This window comes from Puma concolor, chromosome A2, assembly GCF_028749965.1.
Source record: "Puma concolor isolate L17-30 chromosome A2, mPumCon1.1.hap2, whole genome shotgun sequence".
NCBI lineage: Eukaryota > Metazoa > Chordata > Mammalia > Carnivora > Felidae > Puma > Puma concolor.
Window position 1 is genome coordinate 92,886,659 of NC_141668.1, and position 18,490 is coordinate 92,905,148.

Genomic DNA, 18,490 nt, shown 5'->3' on the forward strand with positions numbered 1-18,490 from the left:
AAAAATGTCTCTAAACATGGTTAAATGTTCCCTAGAGGACAAAATCACCCTAGTAGGGACTCAATGCTTTACTGGGATAACACTAGGCTGTACTGCCCTGAGATATAGTGAGTACTTGAAGACTCCTGCTTCTCTTGCTTATGATAAAATTATCATAAGTAGAACACAATCTGTAGACACCAACAGGGTCTATTTTTAAGATCTAGAAAATATAAACACACATGTATGCCTTCTCTTTAGGATAATTATCAGCAGCTACTTTTGGTAGAGAATTCTGAATTATTTTTAAAATGTGACAATCTCCCACTCATCCAAACAAATCCTAAAACCCACTGTGATCTGTAGAGTCAAAGATTAAATTCTTTTACCTTTAGGGCTGAGATTATAGTTTGTTCGGCTGCTGGTGGGAATGAGCTCTGACTGGAAACCACCTAGAACAAGGTTTTGATCCAGTTATAGTTGTGCTTAAGTCATTTATTTTTATAAATATTAATTTTGATCATTAACATAATAAAGCTGTTTCTACAGACACATAAAACAGTATCATAACTTCACATTATATCTCCTACATGTTTTAAAAACTTCTTAGTATTTACTAGTTAAGGCAGACTGAACAATACTTTCCTGTATAAAGCAAACGTACTGTATACTTCAAATAATCAAAAGATTAAGAATGTTAAGAGTTGGCTTTCCTTTATTCACTTTAGACAGGCTGTCGTTATAATACTGTAACTTGAAAAGGTCAGTCTAAAGCCGTATTTACATACTTCTTTAAAAAAATCACTTTTCTCCAGGCTAACTATAATTTTCAACAAGTCTTTCAAATACAAATGTCAGGGGCGCCTGGGTGGCTCAGTTGGTTAAGCGTCCTACTTCAGCTCAGGTCATGATCTCACAGTTCGTGAGTTCAAGCCCCGTGTCTGGCTCTGTGCTGATAGCACGGAGCCTGGAGCCCAACGAGTTCTGTGTGTCTCCCTCTCTCTCTGCCCCTCCCCTGCCCCTGCTCACACTCTGTCTTTCTTCCTCTCAAAAATAAATAAGCATTAAAAAAATAAAAATAAAATAAAATACAAATATCAAACAATTTCTTTTTAGAAATCAATACAAATATTATGAACATTCTGAAAGTATCAAGAAAGGCATTTTCATCAGCCTAAATAAATAACATTCTTTCATTGATTGCAGTCTAATTAGAGTAATAATAAAGGGAATGGAAAATACATGATTTATATTTTTTATTTACTTTTGTTTTTTACTTACTCTTCTGAGGTTTGTTAATAAACCTTTAAAATATATTCTGCTTAATGTGTGACATACACTTTTTTGTAAACTCCTAACTGATAAAAGGACTTGTTAAAATTCTAAGTAACTGAACAGTCACTGATAATTATTCTAAAATACAATTTAGCATGTTAAAGCTCAAATTAAAGGTCATGTTTTCAAGAATGTCATCTAATCTTTAGCCTTCTTCAGGTCCTCTAATTATTTCTCTACTTGCTAAATATTTTGGAAATGGTTTACAGAGAATAAACACAAGCTACTCAAAAGTCAAAGATTGGGTTGAAAGTGTAGCTTTCCTGGTAATTATAAATACAGTTCATCTTAGAAATAATATATGGTCACCAACAAATTAAAGTTCATCATTAAAAATTACATCAGCAACACAACAGCAAAAAAAAAAAAAAATCCATCTTCTATTTTCAAGTAGCCATCAGTTATTACACCATAAAAATGCACTGTTTAGGCAGCTCCTTCCCCCTATTTTGGGGCAAAGATAGAACCTTTCCAACATGTTGGAGGGATTAAGAGTTCTCATTCTGTCATTAGCTTTGCTATAATTTACTACCACCCACATGATATCAAATTATGCTTTTTAATAGGTATGAAATAGTATGATTTACCCTTAAATCATCTGCTCAATAAACTTGATTATACCAACCAAGCCTGATGATCTAGAGTTCTTATGCTTTAAACCAAGTATATAAACAAAAAGTCACACAAATGATAAAGGCCAGAGTCAATAACTGTTTAAAAAGAGTTCATTCCACAGCTTATTTCACACTCACCACGTTTTCATTGCTTTCTTTTGCAAAAAATTAAATAATAATTCGTTGTCTATTTGAGGCAAACAGAAAGAAGTTGAAATTAAAATAACTTAATTAAAATAAAATAAAGGTTACCTTTGTTACTGATTGGTGTAACTTATACAGTGAATTCACTACTGCCACATTTCTTCTCTGCCCTTCTGTAAGAGGCCCAATCACCTGACTTGCATCTCCTTGTGTGGACAGCTGTAAGAATTCAACACAAATAGAAATTACCAAAATGGCAGTTCATTTATAACTGGGAAGAAGCTCATGTCCCCTGACCAAAACAAAAAACAAAAAAATGTTAACTGGTAACTTCAGATCGAACACTGGGGACTTTAGGCACAACCAGGAACCTCTATAGAGAGGAAACCCAATCATCATGCCCAAGAAGAACACCCTCCATCACTTCAGAGCTGATGGACCCCGGAGGCACATGTGACCTAAAAGCCCAGTGTGTGTGCTGTTATTTTCATACATCAGCATAGCACTCCTAGGACATACCTTCTGGCAGCTGCCAATAGTCTTTCTACTCAAAAACTCAGAAATAAGCCATCAAAAGGAAAAAAAAAAAAAAAAGGAAGGGAGGGAAGGAGGAACGAATAAAAATAAACCTACATCCTATGTACATCTGGCAGCCATCATAATATGCTCTGAAATGGGTGGTGAAGAGAGGGTTTTACTTTCATTTTTATTGATTAAATTCTTTCAAAAAAAAGAAAGATAGTTAAGATTATACTGTATGTGGACAGTCAGTACAAGTGGTATTAAGAACTTTTTACTCCTCACCTTTTAAAAATAATTTTTTAATGTTTATATTTATTTTTGAGAGAGAGAGAGATAGAGCATGAGCAGGGGAGGGGCAGAGAGAGAGGGAGACACAGAATCTAAAGGAGGCTCCATGCTTGGAGCTATCAGCACAGAGCCCTACACGGGGCTCAAACCCATGAGCCATGAGGTCATCAACTGAGCCAAAGTCAGACACTCAACAGACTGAGCCACTCAGGTGCCCCTTCACTCCTCTCCCCTTTAATTTACTTCTGAATATATGAGTTTTAGGACATGTAATGCTTTACAGAGTTAATCTAGAATTCTTACAGCTTGATCTAAGAAAATAATCTACATATAAACTATTTTCATATTGATCAGATTTTAATCCAGTCCTCTGTAATGATGGTTTCTTAAAGGTGAATTAAATCTGAGTAGGACAAATAAAAAATGATCTAAGTAAACTCTGTAAATGTGTATGCAGATCTCAACATACAAAAAACTGGCCTTTTAGGAGAGCTGAAACCAAGAGTATCTTCTGTTAGAGTGAGCCAAATAAAATCTGGGAGAAAGAAATACTATTTTGCTTTCTACTTTCCTATGACGAACACACACACACAAACATTTAAAAAAATTAAACTCAATGCCCATTTTATCAATTCCTACTTATGATAATAAAATATTTAAAAATATGAAAATTTGCAATTAAAATGAAGGGAATATTCCTTTGTTAATGTTACAACCCATGGCAATGGCTACTAAGTCAACGTGGGGCTTTCTGACATCAAGTTAAAGAGCTCCAATTTCTTTTGCCTTTCCTCATGGACCTGGTCACCAACTTGCAATCAAGTTGAACTCTAAAATTGGACAATAAAGTGGCAGTGGTTAGTGGCATCAGTGGTTATGGCAGACTCAGGGTGTCAGATGCTAAATATATATCCATCTGCAAAGGGCATTTAAAAGTTATGAGTTCCAGCTATACAATTTTTTTTAAAGATTTTATCTTTAAGCAATCTCTAAACCCAACATGGGGCTCAAACTCACATCCCAGAGATCCAGAGTTACATGCTCTTCCGACTGAGCTATCCAAGAGCCCCTAGCTATACAATTTTTAAAAATCCAATCTTGGGGTGCCTTGGTGGCTCAGTCAGTTGGGTGTCCAAAACAAAAACACATGTTCATATAAAAACATGTATACAAATGTTCATAGCAACATTGTTCCATAGTGTAATAGATCAAAAATGAAAACAACCCAAACGTCAACTAATAAATGGATAAATAAGACGTAGTATATTCATACAAGGAACATTACTAAGCAAAAAAACAAAACAAAACAAAACAAAAAGAATGAAGCTCTGATACCTGCTAAAACGTGGATGAACTGCAAACATTTGAACTAAAAGAAGCCAGTCACAAAAGGCCACATATGGAATGATTACATTTACATGAAATACCCAGAGATAAAAAGTAGATTAGTAATAAGGGGATGAGGAAAGAAGGGTAAACATGAAATGACTGCTGATGGGTAGGAGGTTTCTTGTTGGGGTAAGAAAATGTTCTAAATTTGATTGTGAATATACTAAAAACCACTGAATTGTACACTTTAAATGGGTGAATTATATTGTAATAAAACTTTTTTTAAAAGTATAGAAAGAAAAATCCCCAACTTTAAGAGTTATCTGCTAGATGCCCTGAGCCTTGTAAAAATGAAGACTAAGACAAGAGAGCTAAGTTAGAGACCTACAAAGTTCTGCAAAAAAAAAAACATTATATTTGGAAGAGCGAAACACTGATATAAAAGAACTAAAGATGAAATATCACTGTGCCAAAAACAAGGAACAAAATTCAAATATCAAAGTGAAAATAGGACACTAGAAGATTGGAAATTTAAGATAATCCACTGCTTATCTTGGTCTCACAGCACAAAATACAGTAAGCCCAACACCTGAGCTCGGTAGATCACTTCGTCCCTCTCGAACACCACTCCTGTCATAATTGTTTTGGGGAAATAATTTCAAATTTACAAAATGTTACAAATGTAAGGAGTACTCTTAGACACTTTACCCAGATTTACTTATTAACATTTCATCCCATTTGATTTATTGTTTGTATTTTCTCTCTCTTACATATAATGTATAATTCTTTTCCTGAATCATACATACATTATATTATAGCCCTTTGCCCCTAAATATTTCAGTGGGTACTTCATAAGAAGATGGCCACTTCACTACAAAATCTGAGTTATCAACTTCATAAATTTATGTCAATCCAATACTTTTATGTGGAATGTGCTATGTCTCCAAGGAGATGTGGTTCATTTTAGTGAAGGTGGTGTTAGAGACCAAGATCTGGGTAGTAGGGGTACTTATTCCTGTAGTAACTCTTGATTAATCCAATATTTATACAGATGATCCTTCCAATACGCTGGGTTCTTAGCTCCTTCTCTTCCATTTAAGGTTAAAAGAACTATACAGTGAACACTCATATACAGATAACCTATTAACATTCTTTAATTTGCTTTATATCACATATCTATCCTTCAACACATTTGATATTTTTCATTCATTTCAAATAATTTTCAGACATCAACACTCAAGCATGTGGATCATTAGCTAGAATTCAGTATTCACTTACAGCTTTTTTTTTTCCTCTTGAGGAAAAACTTATGTATAATGAAATGCGGACCTTAAGTGCACAATTCAATGAGATATGGTAAATGGTTTTACTTGTGTGATACTATCACTCTAGAAGTTTCCTTCATTCCACTTCCCAGTCAACTCCCACCCTACCCTGGAGAGGCATTCACTATTGTGATTCAATTAGCCTTGGCTTTAAGGAGGACTGCATTCAGAGACCATACGGGAAGGTATTTTTAATGAGCTCCAAAGACAATGTTTCACAGATTATTCAGTCTTTTATGAGCCCCTGCTGCCACTGTGCTGTTCTTCTTGGGATAAAGAATGTACTTTTGCTTACACATACTGTTTTCAAAAACGCTGAAAGTCAAACACAATTAAATTTTCCTGACATTTTATTATAGACACTTGAAAGACTTGTACACTGAATACCCATATACTGCCTAGATTCTATAATTAACATTTTACAATACTTGCTTATGCTATCCGTACATAGATCCATTTTGTATTTTTTTAAGTTTATTTATTTAGAGAGACACACACACAGTGGGAGTGGGGGAGGGACCGAGACACTTCCAAGCAGGCTCTGCAGCGTAGGGCCTGATCCCACAAACCATGAGATCGTGACCTGAGCCAAAATCAAGAGTTGGACGTTTAATAGTTTTGTATTTTTGATGTATCTCAAAATAACTTGTAGACATTAGTATACTTATTACCCCTGACCTTGCTGCACTGATTAGTTTTGCCTATTCTGTATCTTTATATAAAGTTTTTTGTGCATGTACGTGTGTGCAAAGTTTCTTTCACTCAGAATAATGTTTCTGGTTTTCACTTGTGTTTGTTCCTTTTTATTGTTGTATAGTATTCCACTGCATGAACTGATCAGAGTTTGTTTTATCCATTCTCTTATTGCTCTCAGAATGTCTGGAACAATATAATCCTTGACTCAAATCTAAACAGACTTGCCTCGAAACACTTGCTAGCTGAGTAACTAACTTGTGCCTTTAGCTTCTCCATATGTAACACAGAACAGATACTACAGCTGATAGCAAAGTATGCTCCATTTTTATCTCCAATTTTATGTCTTGTTCTAATTTTCTTCTCACATGTCTTTGCTTGGTCCTTTCTTCTGCCATCAAGCCTCCGAGCTCTACCCTATGTCTGCACTGCCTAGGGATGAAAGGCACAGATTAGGACTGAGGAATCCAAACGAAAAGCCAATGAAGTTGCCTGGAGTTACAGAGTAAATATTGGCTCCTTTTGGTTTGTGGAAAACATGCATTTTACATAAAGAAGGCATTCTCTATTTCTAAATTTTCTACCCATCTTGAGCCATTTTGACTTTCGCTGTTTTAAGCTACTTCCTTCACTTCAACTCCTTAAAACTGACTTTTCACTAATTCAAGTACATGTTCAGCAAGGCCTCTTAATGCAGAAGGTGTTCATTAGGTCTCTGTTGAATGACTGAAGGGCCAGAGTAATGGTTTCTTGTTGCCTTTTCAAAGTCTACCTTATTTGAGATGAATACAACTTGTATGGAGGTGCAGAAACACAGCTTTTGGCTGTAAAGCATAAGGAACTAGGGGACCAGAAAGGTGGGAACCATAAGAGAACCACATTCTTAACTATGAGAAGCATACATACTGGTGAATCATGTTACACTATCTAATACAGTCTGGAAAGATGTCAGAAACCAAGAGTTGCATTTGAGTTTTAAAAATCTCTCTCTCACACACACATGCACGCACACATGGAATCCAAAGGCTAAACAAATCCTTAATAACCAAATAGTTCCTGTGCACAAATGAGAGGATATATTATTCATTTTTAATTATCTGAAGAAAAAAATTTTCAGAAATTATAATTCGTACATCTGCTCACCAGGAACATTGTGTGAATTCAGTGCACAAGACACAATGATAAACTATACAGTTAACATGAAGAATGTTTCTATGTATTTCTTAGCTTACAGAAAAAATGACCAAGATTTCCCTAACATCACAGCTGAGGGGTAGAAGTAAAAGAAGTAAAACTGATACTTCATGAGGTGAACTGGATAACAGCTTTAAATTTCTATTCATTGAATCTACTGAAAATTACTCTTGGGGAATTATCAAGTTGGTGACTCAGAAGAATGTCTAAAAAGAATAATAAGATACATTAATGATTTGTTATGAATTATGAAAGGTAAAGTTACTTTCCAGATGTTATGGAAATAACACTTGTACTTTATTTATCTATAATTTCCATTACTGCTAAAGTAATGTCAAGACTACAGGATAACTCCTTTTTAAGTATATTTGTTCATAATTCTTCTAAATATTTCTTGGCAAGCATACATAAAACAAATGAGAAAAAGGTATATATTAGAATTCTGTAAGTTTAGAGAACAGTGTAAAATGTGTGTACTAATCTAAAATGCTTCCCCAAATGAAAATAAGTCAAAACATTTTTATACTTATATATATACTTATATACTTATGGCAGATATTTTTAACAAAACCTTTGAAAGGTTCTGGGGCACCTGGGTGGCTCAGTTGGCTGAACGTCTGACTCTTGGTTTTGGCTCAGGTCATGATCTCCTGATTCATGGGATTGAGCCTTGCATCAGGCTCTGTGCTAACAGCATGGAGCCTGCTTTGGATTCTCTCTGTCCCTTTCTCTGCCCCTGCCCTGCTTGCACTTGCATGTGCATGCTCTTGCTCTCAAAATAAATAAATAAACTTAGAAAAAAAAGCTTTGACAGGTTCTGATAAACCATGATGTCTATACAGTAAAACCTTGGTTTGCAAACATAATTCATTCTGGAAACATGCTTGTAATCCAAAGCACTCATATATCAAAGTGCATTTCAAGCAAGAACCATTGGCTCAGGTGTGATCATGTGACATTCAGCATCATATACTATTCATACTGCAAGACATCGCTCATTTTTCAAGTTAAAATTTATTAGAAATGTTTGCCTGTCTTGCAGAACACTTGCAGAACAAGTTACTTGCAATCCAAGGTTTTAACTGTACTTATTTTTCTGAAAGTGGTGACCATGACTGCATTATAATTACCAAATTAATTTTTAATAAGAAGTCTATATTAACTTAAGATCTTCTGATCTAATACATGCTTTCTATCCAATTTGGGAGTACACAGCAAAGAGTACATACAAAAAGGCAAAGTATTACCACTGTTATTATTTTAATGAAAAGTATAAAGAGCAAATATCTGGCTCTCAGACTGTCTCCTCCCCTCCCACACATATAGAAGACATCAGTAATCAAGGGGCCCTGTTATGGTCTAACAACACAGTGCTCCAGGCAGCAACTACCAATCTCTTTAGACCTGGGGAGAAACTGATTTGTAATCCCTGATCTATGTAACAGTAGTTGTTTTGGACATATGGTCCAATGATTCTAAGTGTATTCATCCAAATGTTTTCTAGGTCAAGAGATGCTAATGAGCAATATATTCCAACAGCCTTAAAGCTGCTATATCCTTACTTATCCCACTATCAGAAATGTATCTTAAGAAAATAATAAAATTATATGCACAAAGATAATGTTATTTATTAGTCCGAAGCTGTGTTGTAAGGTGTATCATAATTCTTATACCTTCCAGGTAAATTGTTCTTTTTCTCATTTTATGACACGCCCCCCCCCCCCCCCCAATCCCTAATAATGGTGTTTTGCTTCAGAATATATTTTGTCTGATGTGGTTACAGTTATTTTCATCAGTTCTTATCTAATTAGTATTGGCCTGAAATATTTTTTCTCCATTCCTTTACTTTTATCCTTTACATGTTCTTATCGATGAGGGATAGAAATAGGAAAATGTTCACCTTTAGCCCAGAAGGCTGACCTATGGCCTGCGTAGTACTGATAAGGATCAAACATGTACTGGTTGCTACATTCTTTTCATTTTATTTTTTTAACATTTAATTATTTTTGAGAAAGAGAGAGAGAGAAAGAGCACAAGCAGGGAAATGGCAGAGAGAGGAGGAGGAGACACAATCTGAAGCAGCTCCAGGCTCTGAGCTGTCAGCACACAGCCCGACACAGGGCTGGAACTCACAGACCAGGAGATCATGACCTGAGTTGAAGTCGGATGCTCAACCAACTGAGCCACCCAGGCACCCCTGGTTGCTACATTCTTTTTTGCTATATATACATATATATACACACACACACACACACACACACACACACACACACACACACACACACACGCGTGCGCGCGCACGCACGCAGGAGCAGGGGAGGAGCAGAGAGATGGAGACAGAATCTGAAGCAGGCTCCAGGCTCCAAGCTGTTGGCACAGAGCCCGACACGGGGCTCAAACTCATGAATCATGAGATCATGACCTGAGCCGAAGTCGGACACCTGACCAACTGAGCCACCCAGGCATCCCTGGTTGCTACATTCTTAAAGGATCTCATGACTGCCTATACATCCTACTGAGAGTTAATATTGAGCTGAATGATAAGCACCAGAGAAATCTTGCTAAAGTAGTTTTATCAGTAAAAATTCAAAAACAACATTTATGATCTAATACTGTACATCCCCTCCCCCTTGAGCACTAAGCATATAAGCACAGCTTCATACAGCACTCCTAGGTCCTGTCCCGGTGCTATAATAAAAGCACCTTTTTCCACCACAAACGTCTCAAGAGTTCTTTCTTGACAATTCACTCCTTGGACCCACATTGCGTATGTTTTTACATGGGTCACACAAAAGCTAAATTTAGTTATCGATTCCACCCAAATTGAGAAATGTCAGTGGCCAGTTTAGTTACATTTATTGTGATCAATGATTGAAATTCATCTTACTATGTACTTCTCATAGGATTTTTTGCTTCCTTTTATTCTGTTCATTTCTGAGCCTTTTATTGAACTAACACTTTTCTCTTTTATCAATTTTCCCATCAGTTCACTTAGAAGTTATATATTCTATTTCTACTCTTTCAGTGGTCATAATTAAATTGTTAAAATTCATATTCAATGTAACTCAAAATATCTCCAGTTTTATAATCTTCCTGAATAATAAAAGCATTTTAGAATGCTTTAAAATTCATTACCCCCTTCTCATTTCAAACTTTAATGTGGACTAATATTTTCATTCTATCTAGTTATATATGTCCCAAATTAGTCACTATTATTTCTTGTTTTATGCAATTAAGGCTTGAGTTTACCTACACGTTTACCAATTGCTCCTGCTATTACTTCTTGCATTTCAATCCTTCCTTTTGAGTTAGATTTCCTCCTTTTGTGTACAACCATGAAATGGCTGGCTTCTGTCTCACTCACAGTGAAGGCCAAACTTCCTACTATATTCTTCAAGGGCTGGCGTCATCTAGAGTTAAGGTCACAGACTTTCAAGGATATTAGATTGGGTCACAGGAATTCCAGGAGAGTAAGTTTCTAGGTCTCTCAGTATTCTGGAATACAGGCACAGAAGCCAGGCTGAAGAAGCAGGGTCCTTTAGAACTAGAGGCTCTGGGTTGAAGGTGCCACTTTATGTAGAACAGAGTCCAGAACACAAACTCCTTCAACAGCTACAAGACTTCTGTTGGCTTTTAAGCCACTTGTACCTGCCTCCTCAAACCCACTCAGTGTGATCAGTCCCTCTGGGTGCTAATTAAATAATTTCTACAAGTTAAAAACCTGCATATGGTAAAAACTGAAACAGAACTTAGAAATATAAACTGAAGACCAAATGTTCTCTCTCCACATCTTTAGTCCCACTCTTCAGAGTTATACACTAACAGTTTCTTGTGGTGACCTTCCAGGAAAGAAAGAAAAGAGAGAAAGAGAGAAAGAAAAAAGAAAAAGCTTAAAATGACATTTATTTTTATTATTTGTTTTACTTACAGGTGGGACTACTAAATGGTCTATTTTTACCTTCTTTTTCCAGCCTAATATCATGTCTTAGGGAGTTTTCCAAATTAGCACATAGAAGTCTTCAAAGCACTACCAATTATTTCCCTCATTACTTTCCTCACTAATTTGGAACCAACCTCTCAAACTATCAATACTTTCTTGAAGCGTTTTCTATAGATTCTTGAGAGAAAAAGGAAAGGGGTTTGAATTCCCCAGAGCTCAATATTCCTTGTCATTACTGTCAATCTTTGAAGGCTATCAGAATGATTACAGTTAGAAATTCAATTTCCCAACTAAACAGGGTTCTCAGCAAAGAGGGTAGTCACATATGTTTTCTTTTACAAAAGTAAAAATATGACATCTACACCCAAGATGTCTTTTACACACACACACACACACACACACACACACACACACACACACACACACACTTTATTTTCTCCAAACTTCCAATGTACAGCATATTATATTTAGTTTTGGTTAGTTTATTTTAGGAAGTTCTTAAATGTTTAAACTGGGGAGAGGTGGGTGGTTGGTGAACTAAGGAAGAAAAATAAGCACTTCTACTTTTCCTGATCTCAGTCCTTTTTCACTTTTTCCTAAGATTCATTTATTAAATATTTAGAGGTTCACTATAACTTATAAAAGCCTCCATATTCTTTCAAGTCCTAGACTCAATGATTAATCTCCTATAAAGCTAGGATACACCCATGTGCCACCTATACACCTACCTTTATAGTACTTTATAAGTATTTTTAATTGAAATATAAAATCAAGATAGAAATGTTTAAAAACAATCAGTATACATTTTTGCTTTTAATTCCTTTGCCTTTGGAAATGTGTCAAGGAAAACATTGCTGCGGCTGAGGTCAGAGAGGTTTTTTCCTGCTTTCTCCTCTAGGATTTTGGTGGTTTCCTGTCTCACATTCAGGTCCTTTATCCATTTTGAGTTTATTTTTGTGAATGGTGTAAGAAAGTGGTCTAGTTTCATTCTTCTGCATGTTGCTGTCCAGTTCTTCCAGCACCATTTGTTAAATAGACTGTCTTTTTTCCATTGGATATTCTTTCCTGCTTCGTCAAAGATTAGTTGGCCATACTTTTGTGGGTCCAATTCTGGAGTCTCTATTCTATTCCATTGGTCTATGTGTCTTTTTGTGCCAATACCATGCTGTCTTGGTGATTACAGCTTTGTAGAAGAGGCTAAAGTCTGGGATTGTGATGCCTCCCACTTTGGTCTTCTTCTTCAATATTACTTTGGCTGTTTGGGGTCTTTTGTGGTTCCATACAAATTTTAGGATTGCTTGTTCTAGCTTCGAGAAGAATGCTGGTGCAATTTTGATTGGGATTGCATTGCATGTGTCGATTGCTTTGGGTAGTATTGATATTTTAACACTATTTATTCTTCCAATCCATGAGCACAGAATGTTTTTCCATTTCTTTGTATCTTCTTCAATTTCCTTCATAAGCTTTCTATAGTTTTCAGCATACAGATCTTTTACATCTTTGGTTAGATTTATTCCTAGGTATTTTATGATTCTTGGTGCAGTTGTGAATGGAATCAGTTTCTTTGTCTTTCTGTTGCATCATTGTTAGTGTATAAGAATATAACTGATTTCTGTACATTGATTTTGTATCCTGCGATCTCATGAAGATAAAAAGCTTCTGCACTGCAAAGGAAACAATCAACAAAACTAAAAGGCAACCAATGGAATGGGCAAAGATATTTGCAAATGACATATCGGACAAAGGGCTAGAATCCAAAATCTATAAAGAACTCACCAAACTCCACACCCAAAAAACAAATAATCCAGTGAAGAAATGGGCAGTAAACATGAATAGACACTTCTCTGAAGAAGACATCCAGATGGCCAACAGGCATATGAAAAGATGCTCAACGTCATTCCTCATCAGGGAAATACAAATCAAAACCACACTGAGATACCACCTCATGCCAGTCAGAGTGGCTAAAATGAACAAGTCAGGAGACTATAGATGCTGGAGAGGATGTGGAGAAACGGGAACCCTCTTGCACTGTTGGTGGGAATGCAAACTGGTGCAGCCGCTCTGGAAAACAGTGTGGAGGTTCCTCAAAAAATTAGAAATAGATCTACCCTATGACCCAGCAATAGCACTGCTAGGAATTTACCCAAGGGATACAGAAGTGCTGATGCATAGGGGCACTTGTACCCCAAAGTTTATAGCAGCACTGTCAACAGTAGCCAAATTATGGAAAGAGCCTAAATGTCCATCAACTGATGAATGGATAAAGAAATTGTGGTTTATATACCCAATAGAATGCTATGTGGCAATGAGAAAGAATGAAATATGGCCTTTTGTAGCAACTTGGATGGAACTGGAGAGTGTGATGCTAAGTGAAATAAGTCACACAGAGAAAGACAGATACCATATGTTTTCACTCTTATGTGGATCCTGAGAAACTTAACAGAAGACCATGGGGGAGGAGAAGGAAAAAAAAAAAAAGTTAGACAGGGAGGGAGCCAAACCATAAGAGGCTCTTGAAAATGAGAACAACCTGAGGGTTGATGGGGCGTGTAAGGGACGAGAGGGTGGGTGATAGGTATTGAGGAGGACACCTGTTGGGATGAGCACTGAGTGTTGTATGGAAACCAATTTGACAATAAATTTCATATTAAATAAATAAGTAAGTAAATAAATAAAACCAGTGCACAGATAAATGAATGATTACAAATCAAAAACTCTCGTAAACACAGACAAAAAGTTTAAACATTATCAGCACTCCAAAAACTCAATCATCTCCTTCCTCCTATAAAGTGACTTCTTTATATAATCATTTAGGACATATTATTTCATATATAATAAGTATATATATATTTATATTTTGTTCAACATTACGTTTGTGAGATTCATCCATGTAGGACTGTATGTAAGGTGTAGTCTCCTTCTTTTTCAATAGTAAGCTGTAGTCTCCTTCTTTTTCAATATTGTACAGCATTCCACTGATGAATATCTCAGAATTTATGTAGCTGTTCTCTTGATGGGCATTTGGGTTGTTTCCATTTTGAGGCTCTTACAAAAAATGCTGCTAAACACATCTCATGGTGTACATGTGTAGGTATTTCTATTAGGTTTCCCTTTCATATTTAGATCTAAATTCTACCTAAAATTGATTTTCGTCTTTGGTGAGGGCCAACTTTCTTTTTTTTCCACAAGACTATCAAAATAACTCATCATCACTTACCAAAAAGACCACCCTCTCCCCACTGCTGTCCACTGTCATCTCTGTCGCACAAGAAGTGACAGTATACTTGTGGGGCTGTTTCTCTAACCTTGTGCTAATACATCATCATCACCATTACTGCAGGTTTCTAATGGATCTTGCTATCAGTAGAACAAATATGTCTGCATTGGTAAAAAGCATATTGTTACACTGAACCTACAGATCAATTTTGGAAGAACTGACATGTTTACGACACTGAGTCGTCCAATCTATGAATAGAGTATGTGCCGTCATTTATTTCTTTAATTTCTCTCAATATGACTTACAGTTTTCAGTGTAGTCTTGCCCATGTTTTCTCAAACTATTCATAGAAACATGTTATTTTCTGATGCCATTATAAATAGTGTTTTTAAAAAATTCTATTTTCTGTTTGTAGCTGGCAAACATAAATAGTTGATTTTTGTATAACTTGAGTATGAAGGAGTTTGGGACATGCCACTCCAAAATATGCTGCTCTTGTATATTATTTCAGGTTGAAGTCACTGAAAAATAGCAAATACAAGCAGACTGGCTTTCTCTGAACTCACTGTCATCTGCCCAAAGCACGTCCTCCAAAAGGAACTCAACCATCGTAAAGTCCTCTGCCTAAAAGTTTTATCAACCAGGGAATATTGACTCTTAATCACAAACAGGAAGTAGCCATCACACCTACACAAACTTTGTCATAAACTATCATTTCTGCTGCCTATTCTTGTAAGGTCCTCATCATCTTTTCTAGAAATCATTCATTCTACCCTAAGTAGCCTATATCCATCCCTCTTTCTTTTCCCCTATTAAGACATTATATAGTTTGTGACAAACAAATACTTGGGAGATTTTCTAGATACTTTTCAGTTATTTCAGAAGGAGGGATTATAGACTTTTTTGAAATATGTGAAATTTTCCCCGAAAAAATTCACACGTCATAATAATATTTGATAATTTCCCGAGATTCACAGATGTCCTGTAATTTCTTCACAGACCTCCTAGATTAACAATTCCTATCCTAAGATACCGAAAAGTGATATAAAGATAAGTGTCCAAGAAGGACAAAAAAGATTTTCTTGATTTCTAACACAGAACGCTTTCCAAATACACCTTTTTAGGTATGTCTTAGAAAATATTCTAAACTGGCACAACTTCCTACTAACGAGTTGAGTAAAAAGTTGCCCAAAAGTGTGCTATGTGCTTGATAAATTAAAGGATAATTTAAAAAAACATCAATTTTTCTAAGATGTAAATGAGTTCTTTTGTATTCAAATGCAGCAAACTTCAGTTTGCATCCTAATTTTTAAAGGGAGTGTTTATGTGTCTTTTCCCCTTCCTCTCTCTGATTGTCCCAAGTGTTTGGGGGTTTAGAGTTGTCCTTTCAACCATGCCTCCCTCTCCGCCATAGTCACCACAGCTCTCCATTTCACAATCAGACCTGGGCTCGTGGCTCAGAAATCCCATCGCATTGGAATACTGCAGATCCCATTCCTGACTGTGTCTTGACCTTAGTTCCATTTACCAGTCAATCTTGCCTCGTATCCCCCTAGCTGGTACCTATAGCAGCCTTAAGAGGTTAATGTAGGTTTTCTTTGTATCTTATTTGTGAGTAAGGCTATCTTTACTCTATGTGTATCTGTATGTCTGAGTGTGCTGGGTAGGAAGGAGGGTGCGCTGAGTGAATGAATCAAAGCCTTACCTTGACTAAATGCTGACAACTTTCTCTCCCAGAAACATATTTTCAAAAAGAATAATTTTGAAGTATACATTAGGGAATTAAAATACACTCAAATACCCTGGAACAGGGATAAGAATAAAAGCTCTTTTTGATCATTAATATGCTTGAAAAGATGTAAAAGCTCTACAGTGCTAAAACTTCTAATTTGAGTAAAAATGGACCGGGTAATTCAGACTAATCCTGTCACCAAGAACACCTTGAAAAAGTGAATAATATGTTTTAAAAATCTTCATGGTATCGAAGTGCTAACATGGCAGTGAAAAATTATGAAGCAAGATTCAATTGCCTAATTTCTTTTCAAGTCTCTACTACTTCTATTTCCTGTAGTATGGAAAATTCTATTGTTCAGAGACTGAAGACACACCACATTTTGAAATTAAGGAAAAAATAAATATATTTTGTAACAAAAGAAAGAAAAAACACAAGAGGAAAAATATTTATTTGGATATTATATACTGTAGTAATGAAAAAATGTTTAGGGCAATAAAGACTAGAAAATGTGATAAGGGGTCAAAATAAACAGAGAAAGGCTCATGAGTTTTTAAAGTAATAGTAACATTAGTTAAAATCATTAATTATGATAGTGATAAATTTCTATTTTCTGGCTAAGAAACTGATATTGGATGCCATAAAAATTTAATATACACATAGGAGAAAATATTTGCCAATCATGTATCATAAGAGGTTATTATCCTAAATATATAAAGAATTCATACAACCCAACAGCAAAAAAGAAAAAATCTGATTAGAGATTAGATCTGAAGAGACATTTTTCTGAGGACAGCACTTAGATGGTCAACAGGACATTAAAAGGTACTCAACATCACTAATCATCATAGAAATACACATCAAAACCACAATGAGATATCATACCTCATACCTGTTAGAGTGGCTGGTATAAAAAAGACAAAGAATAACAAGTGTTGGTGAGGATGTGGAAGAAAAGGCAACCTTTGGGCACTGTTGTGGCAATATAAATTATGGAAAACTTTCTGGAAGTTTCTCAAAAAATTAAAAATAGAACTATCATATGGATCCTGCAATTCTACTTCTTGGAGTATTTACTCCAAGAAAATAAAATCATTATCTTGAAAAGATATCTGCACTCCTATGTTCATCATAGCATGATTTACACTAGCCAAGACATAGAAACAACCTAAGTATCCATTCATGAATGGATAAAGAACATGTGAGAGAGAGAAAGAGAAAGAGAGAGAGATCACATATATATGCAATGCAATACTATTCAGCCATTAAAAAGGAAGGAAATCCTGTCATTTGTGACAACATGGATAGACCTTATGAGCATTATGCTAAGTAAAATAAACAAGACAGAGAATCAATACTGTGTTATCATAGATACAAAGAACAGATCGGTGATTACTAGAGGCAGGGGTGGGGACAAAATGGGTGAAAATAGTCCAAAGAATACAAAATTCCTATTATAAGATAAATAAGTCCTAGAAATATAACATAAAGTAGGGGGACTATAGTTAACAATACTGTATTGTACATTTGAAAGTTGCTAAGAGAATAAATCTTAAAAGTTCTAACCACAGGAGAGGCAAGTGGCTGTGCACCTAAAACTGATATAGTTTACCCTAGAATGGTATGGGTTTGAACTGTGCAGGTCCACTTACACATATATTTTTTTTCTGATAAATACAGTACTGTAAGTGTATCTTCTCTTATGATTTTCTTAACAACATTTCATTTTCTCTAGTTTACTTTATTCTTAAAGAATATAGTACATGTATATATAACATTCAAAATGTGTTAACTATGTTATTTATTTATATGTTTATGTTTAACATAACATAAACATTGACTTATGCTGTATGACTAAGGATCTGGTCAACAGTAGGTTATTAGTAGTTAAGTTTTTTAAGTTTTTTAAGTTTTTAGGGAGTGAAAAGTTATGTGCAGATTTTCAACTCCATTTTTTATAGCTCAAAATAAATACATATGTAAATAAATACTTGTATATTCTGCTTTAAACATTTTTTTAATGTTTATTTATTTTTGAGAGACAGTGAGAGAGACAGAACATGAGCAGTGGAGGGGCAGAGAGAGAGGGAGACACAGAATCCCAAGCAGGCTCCATGCTGTGAGCTGTCAGCACAGAGCCAAAGTGGGGCTCAGACACACGAACCGTGAGATCATGAC

General features: G+C 35.6%; 1 protein-coding gene across 4 annotated transcripts in view; it reads right to left on the reverse strand.

Moving 5' to 3' along the window:
* COG5 (component of oligomeric golgi complex 5) overlaps positions 1-18,490 on the reverse strand; it is a 341,375-nt gene that overhangs the window by 61,266 nt on the left and 261,619 nt on the right. For all 4 annotated transcript variants that reach the window (XM_086696940.1, XM_086696941.1, XM_086696939.1 and 1 more), the window contains exons 15-16: positions 2,181-2,291; positions 369-431 (exon numbers count right to left, since the gene is read on the reverse strand). In XM_086696940.1, the coding sequence (XP_086553066.1) occupies positions 369-431; positions 2,181-2,291 (174 nt within the window). The remainder of the gene's footprint in view (positions 1-368; positions 432-2,180; positions 2,292-18,490) is intronic.